This window comes from Limulus polyphemus, unplaced genomic scaffold, assembly GCF_000517525.1.
Source record: "Limulus polyphemus unplaced genomic scaffold, Limulus_polyphemus-2.1.2 Scaffold3052, whole genome shotgun sequence".
NCBI classification, from domain to species: Eukaryota; Metazoa; Arthropoda; class Merostomata; order Xiphosura; family Limulidae; genus Limulus; species Limulus polyphemus.
In genome coordinates, this window is record NW_013668662.1 from 12,263 (window position 1) to 19,896 (window position 7,634).

Below are 7,634 nucleotides of genomic sequence, written 5' to 3' on the forward strand. Positions count from 1 at the left end.
AGTCTTAATCAATCCCATGATTTTTTTATTACTAAATTAAAAAATCTTGCTCTATCTACATTTTATAATTTTAATAGTAAGAGAGAACCTAACCCTCTAATCCCTGACGAAATCTTAGCCTTAAAAGAATTGTCACTAAATAAAAACTAAATTCTTTTCAAAATTGCTGCTTCAGGGACTCCCTTCCTCACTCAACTAACTAGTTTTATTTGTTATATTCTTTTGTTTCAGCTGTTATTTTGAAAACTTTGTAATACCTTGCTATATATCAGAATTAAATCCTCACACAATTCTTAAGAAAAATAAAAATTTTAGCAGTGTTTGTATTATTATGTCTCTTAAAGCATTGACACTAAGGAAATTATTCTTTCAGTGAATAAGCACAATGTAATTGTAATCTAGTGAGGTAATACTGAGAGAATATGTGGTGTTTATCATTTAAAGTATATTAATTAACTTTGAGTTCTATATAGCTGTATCTCTGAGTACATTTAATTTTACAGAAAGCTAACTTCATGGCTGCTTTGGGACTGGTGACCAAAGATGCTCTTTCAGAGCTTCAGAACAAGAAAGTTGAAAGAAAGAGACGCACAACTGCTAATCCTCAATTCTCAAATGCAGCTCTTGAAGAAAAGCGAAGGAATGCTGCTTTTCTAAATGTGGAAGGAAAATACCCACCATATAAGAAATCTAGGGGTAAGTATAGCCAAATTAGCTTTATTAATTTTGTTGCATAATTAATCATGTAATGCTAGGCAGCAGATTTTTTGTTTTGGATTCCTAAAACCTGAGACCTTTTAAGTATTTGAAAAGTTTGAGAAAAGTTTTGGTTCTTATGGAAATAAAACCTTTTATATGATGAACACATCTTTTAAACATGCCTGTTGAAATTGGTAGAAAAGACTAAAAGTAGAATTGAATGAACCTAGTTTTCTATTAATATGCTTCTGACAGATAGTGAAAGGAAATTTGTGGACAGTGCATGATTTCTTATGAGGCTGAAGTTTGGTATTAAGAAACTTATGTGTGATGTTTGTGAGAAAGTTTTTGGTTAGTCATTTTATTTTAAAAGTTTATGTTATTTGTCTACTGTTCATGGGTTTTAAAGTACAGAGAGTGAAAAATAAGGCTATAGTTTGATAAGTAACTTTTTCCCCTAGATTAAACTCAGACTTACCTTAAGACTGATTTCCTAATTAAAAATTTATATCGGTATAAGGCCAAACTCCAAACACTCAGTTGCGCCTGGCTTATGTAGAAATATATTTGTACTTTGTGTAAGGTTACAAATATTGGAAAAACTAAGTGCCATTTGAAAATTTGAAACTATGAGCACTTATGGGTATTGAGTAGAACTGGTTTTTACTTAGTAAAATCCTGTCACTCAGTAACATGATCATACAGAGAAACTGTGGATTATAACGTATCAGTTACCACCTTTACAACTGGATCTATAGACCTTGAACTTCTAATTATAGGAAGCCTTTTAGTCGAAATAATCAACTTGTATCCTTTCAGTGTAATGATAGCAATCATCAAGCTATAATTCTTGTGTCCTAAATTGTGACTAATGTATTATTACTTGTTTTGCATTTTGCACGTATAAACATGCTGGCCCTATTGTTGACTAATTTTAATGTTTTAAAGTATTTTTTAGTTTAGTTCATGGTTTGTATGTGTTAATTCTTCAGCTCATTCTTTCTTAATGTTTTCTAAGTTTCATGGTATCCAACATCATTAAGATTTTACTTAATTTGTTTTTGTATGTCCATCAGTTCACCTTGTTTTGAGATTTCTCTGATGATGGAATAAGTATATTCTGAAACATTTTATGAATCTCTTAATTAAAATGTTTTTCATTCTCTCAACTGTGATTGTTTTATCAGTAGACTTTGTTTCCACTTCATAAATCTTTTGCCTATTTCACTTTTTAATTTAAAGAGAGCAGTGCAGTTTTATTTTGTAATCTGTTTAAAAACAAACAACATTTTGGTGAGTTCCTTCAATTTTTGTATTATTTAAAAACTGTGGTTCAGGTATTAGCGATTACAAGCCCACTTTTTCATCACCATTATTTTTGTAAATTTTTAACTTTGTTTAAAATGTATATTTATAACTAAAACAAGTTTCAGAGTTAAAGAATTCTCTTACCTATTTGGTTTATAATGGCATTTGAGTGTCTGCACTATGTGTATTGTATGTCATTAAGTCATCCCTGTAAAGCATGGATTTTAATTTTGTGATTTTAAATATTCTTGTTCACTTTAATAGTATAATTTAAAAGACCAATTTTTTTTATTTTTGTTTCATTATAGTACCATCACAGAAATATTTCAAAAGTATACTAAATATACATTTATAGTAATGATATAAAATATTTTACAAATAAGTATAGATGCTAGTTTGCACTTTCATACATTGAATTTTCTGGAATTAATATACTGTCATGCTGATTGCAAGCTACTTACCAAATTAATGTTTTGTTTTGAATAAGTAGTAGGCAGTATGCAATTCAACTAGTGTGTCATATATTTCATGAAAAGGGGGAACATTACTCAACTGGAAAAGAGAATTTCAAAATCAATATGTACCCATTTTTGTATTCAGCTTTAAAAAATATTTCTTGTATTAGATTTTCATATCTTTACTCTTAAAATGAAACAGTGAAAACAGTAATAATTCCAACTTTTTTTTAACACTAGTCTTGAAATTCTCAAACTTTAAATTTACACATAATATCTTCATTCATTACAAAAGGTTTTGAATGTTTCACTGATTTTAAGGACGTCCAAGGCTGATCTCCAGCCCGACCAAGAATGGCTCCTTCTGTGTTCAAGATGAACGCACAGTAACCTCAGCAGAGTTGGTTCCAAATGGTTTTCATTCCCCTTGCAAGTCAGCTATAACAGTAAGATTTCTATATCACTCTTTTTCTCCTTTTTTAAGGTTTAAATAAATTCTCACCAGTGCAGTTAATTTGATTTTACTATGCAGCTGTGAAAGACATGATGAAACTAAATTATTAATTTTCAGCATAAAAGTTAATTTCATTAAATTTCATAGCAACCATCACCAACTTACTAATATACTAATTTTTGCCTTTTTATAAGCAGTTTTGTTTTTGTTGTTGTTACTCAAATTTTGACTGGTTATAATCTTCTTTTACTGGCTAATCAGTCTCCTGCAATTATTTTTTAGAAGCATTAGTTATAATTGAGGAAAGCATCCTTGTGATTATTAGTTCTAAATTTTAAAACATGAGATAATGTAGAATTGCTGATTTGACAGTGTTTTAAGCAATGTATATGAAATATTTTTATGTGTACTATTAACCCTTGCTAAACTGATTGTGCAGTAAAGACCCAATTATAATTTATAGTAGCTCAAAACAACGTAAACTTCATACAGAAATACATAATTAAAAGTAGTGATATATATTGAATTAATTTTTTTTAGAATATTTCACTGAGCAAACAATTCTAGTTTGATTGACAAGAGATATTGAGATGAATTAAGCTTACTTGATTGCTGAGAGAAATTCTTTGTAAAGTTTTTTGTTATGTGATTTGGATTGAGAGGAATGTTGTAAAGTTTCCTTTTGATGGACATTAAGCTGAGCTTTGTTTCGTATAATGGAGTTAAACAAATTGTGTTTTCCATCTCTGGCAGAGAGTTTATTGTATTAGATTTAGCCATAAATTAATTTACTTTATAAAGTCTTTATGGACTTATAATGCTAACATCTAGGGTTGAATTCCTCCTAGTAGACAGAATGCAGATAGCCCACTGAAACAACATCTTTACTAGATGTTACTATTTCTAGATTTCTAATGTAGCACATAAACATCACTTCCACACTTAATTTTTAGCAACATCAGGTTGGCAACTTATTGTCTGTTAGGTTTCATCTCCTCTATCTCTCTCTCTCTGTAATAAACTTGTACAAAACATTGAATTTTTCAAATGGATCATTAATAATTGCAGTGTACCAGTAATGTTCAGTAACTGATTTCATTTTGTAAAAACACTTTTAACTAGAAATATGTAAATTAACCAAATACATAATCAGAATCAATTGATAGGAACCTGCATATCATTGGCCTAACTCAGTGGTGGGATTCAGCCGGTTCGCACCGGTTCGTGCAAACCTGTTCTTAGAATTTAATGACCTCCACGAACCAGTTGTTAACAATCGTATGTATAGGCCTAATTATAACGTTACAACTTACAAGTATGCGTGTTTACATCGCAACTTTACTAGCAGGCTAGGCAGACTAGGTCTACTAGATCTCTGATGAATCATTTGCCAGCAGGTGTTTTTTTATACAGATTCTTATGATCTTCTCTAAATTATTATTATTATTAGATATAACTTAGTTATATCATCTACTATAGGCCAAGCGTCCTAGGCCTACGTGTGAGTGCAAATCTGTGCTGAATTATTAGCCAGCGGGTGAACGCTTTTTCTACAGATTCTTATCTAAATAATTACATTAATCTATTATTATTATTATACCTAAGGTTAGATCATCTATATACATAGCTCTAGGCTCCTAGATCTATATAATTAATATACCTTATACAGCTATGAAAATTGAAATGTTATGCTAATAATTGGCAAGCACGAAATTGCATTAGAAAATATTTTTATGAAATAAACTAGATTAAAGTAATATAAATTGTATATATTACATATAATATAAATATATTTTACATATAATCTTTGGTCTCTATGGCATGCTGCTAGTGAGAGAACCTGTTGTTAAAATATTTGAATCCCACCACTGGCCTAACTCTACACTAAACTTTTAAAGTATAAGAAGTTAATATTATAGAAATATATTACTTTTAACATTTGAATACTTTTTAATCTTATAAGCCCCTAGTAGCAACTTGATGCCAATTCATTAACAACCACCAAATTTATTTAATACACTTGATTATTCTCATGCATGTACCTTTATCATAATCCTGACCACTGTAGTTGTGTTATATTAGTCACATCAAAAGCTGGGTGATTTACTTAAAAACTTCAAGCTTTTTAATATGTTATTTTAAATCTACTTGTAGACTTAACCCTTTCACTTTTAGAAATGTTTTTCTAATTGCTTAATGCACTAAATTGCTTGTGGGTCCATGACCTTGAACCACAAAAAAAAATCAAATAAAAGATACTATCAATATTATAATTATAACCCTACTAATTCTGCTAGGATCCTCTTTGTATTTTACTTTAAAAAAATTAGTGATTCTTCCTAATCTTTTTTGTTCAGTTCTTTACACTATCTGTTGTAACAGGCAAAACAGAAAATTACCCAATGCAGTGCAATATTTCAACCAAATATATAATTGATAATTTGAGGGATAACTTTTAAACTTTCTTGGAAGATGTGAAGACAATCCAAATATTCCAAACTTCAATAAAAATGATCAAACACAAAAAAAGGTTACTTTGAGACAATTTAAACTATTAAAAAGACCTAGAATACACTATGAATCATTATTTACTATATATATATATATATATATACTTTTATGGGGGAGAGAAAATTATTAAGACTGTTTACTTCTGTTATTGAGTGTTGTAGTTTGTATGGTGCATTATCACTGTTTCCCCAAAGTAAATTGTTTTTGCTTGTTGAATAGTAATTGAGAGTGTTATATTAGTTTTTTTATTGTCTCTAGCAGGACACCCATGAAGATATGTGTGCCATCTGCAGGCAGCAAGGAGAATTACTTATGTGTGATACATGTAATTTAGTTTTTCATTTAACTTGCCTAAAGCCCCCATTGTTGACGGTACCTGTAGGTACCTGGTCTTGTCCACAGTGCCAACCAAGTCAGTCAGACATGAATGTAGAAAACTCATCAGTGAACACAAGTCTGCCTACAGTCACCATAACAGAAACTACATGTGTGGTCAGTGTCACTCCACCCACATTATCTGTACCTGTAATGTCAACTTGTGCACTAACTGTACCCATACCATCTGCAGCCCCTTGTGTTGTCTCTCTACCTATCATCCTCACATCTGCCAATCCTACTAACATAACCCTCCCTGCTGCAGCCAAAGCCATACCAACAGTTCCTGTCCCAGTATCAGTTTCACTAGTAGCAACAAATGTTTCTGTACCTACCACAGTACTTAACCACTGGAACACTCCAATTAATACTACTAGTAGTGTCATACATAAAGCAGGTAGGTATTTTAATTTTGATTCTAATCTGAGCAATTTTTTAAGTACAGAAACTAATGTTGATTTTTTTTATATTTTTTTACACTTGGTTAGAATGCTTAACAAAAATGACTCATGAAATGATTTTCAAAATAATCAGTTTCATGCATATTTTGAAAAATAAGCAAAACTATCATAAAAAAAGAAACTTTAGTATTATTAAAAATTTTAACTTATCTGTTTTTTTTAATTGACTAGTCAATATATAGTATTAGTTATTGATGTTATTGTCATGATAATTAATATTTACAGTATCAATTAGCACCCGAGAGGATTTTTCTTTCTCTTAGAAAAAATATACATACTGTTAGGAAAGTACAGGTTTTAAAATACAGACTAATATTTTTATTACAAAGAGTTTTATAACCTTAGAAGTTCCAATGGGGTTCATGTGATCATCTTTCTAACAGATTTTTCTAAACTGTTTATGCACTTAACTGCTTGTGGGTCCATGACTTTATTGGTTAAAAGGCCCTAATAATATATAAACAAAAACATCATCAATATTGAAATTAATTCAACTGATTACTGCTGGGTTTTTCTTTTATATTGTGAAAAAAAATATTTAATTTCAGTGATATTGGTCAGTTCTTTTACTGAATGTTGTATCAGGCAAAAACATAAAATTACTCAGTGTCATGCTATATAGACTTTCCTAGTAGTGAATGTGATAAAAACAAGTTGGTAATTGAAGGGTTAAATATATACTGGGTAGATACTTTTAAAGGATTTTTTACTCACTGCCAGATAATTTTACTCATTTGAAGGAAACTTTGTAGTGGGAAAGAAATAGTCATTAAATATATAATAAAAGTACATTTACAACACTATTGATAACTTTCAGTTACCAAATACATGTAGTATCTCTTACATATGAAAAATACTTCCAACAGTTTCTCACTACTTTAATATCGCTGAATGTAAGATTTTGATTTTAATTTTCTGTTCAGTGTATCGTATATAATCCTTTGTGCTGTGTTACAGTGTGTGCTAATCATACCTAGTACTCTCAAACTAGGCTACAATTTGTAGTGTGCTACATGTAAATTGTAGTCTCAAACATTGTCAGATAAAAATATACACCAATTTTTAGTTTATTTTGGTCTTGCAGTAGCATTTTTAGCTGTAGAGTGAATGCAAAAAATGTTTACAACATTCTGTGAATTGCAACTTAAATGTACGTTTTAATAGTTGGTTCTTAAGTTTAAACTACATTTATTCGAGTTTATGATGTATGTCTAAAATTTATATTTTGAGCAGGTGAAATAGTTTTATTAAAAAAATTCATTTTAAGGAACATTCTAAGCAAATTTTTTGTGACAGTTTTGTGTATGTCATTTAATGACTAAAAATTGAAAATAATTTAAGTAAGATTAGTTTTTGGAGTTATACTCCATT

General features: G+C 29.8%; 1 protein-coding gene across 1 annotated transcript in view; it reads left to right on the plus strand.

Annotated features, from left to right (window-relative positions):
* The window catches only part of LOC106468552, a gene marked incomplete at its 5' end in the record, with an annotated part of 31,552 nt that overhangs the window by 11,130 nt on the left and 12,788 nt on the right, over positions 1-7,634 (plus strand). The window contains 3 exons of the mRNA XM_022396884.1: positions 504-696; positions 2,784-2,908; positions 5,689-6,199. Coding sequence (XP_022252592.1) covers positions 504-696; positions 2,784-2,908; positions 5,689-6,199 — 829 coding nt within the window. The remainder of the gene's footprint in view (positions 1-503; positions 697-2,783; positions 2,909-5,688; positions 6,200-7,634) is intronic.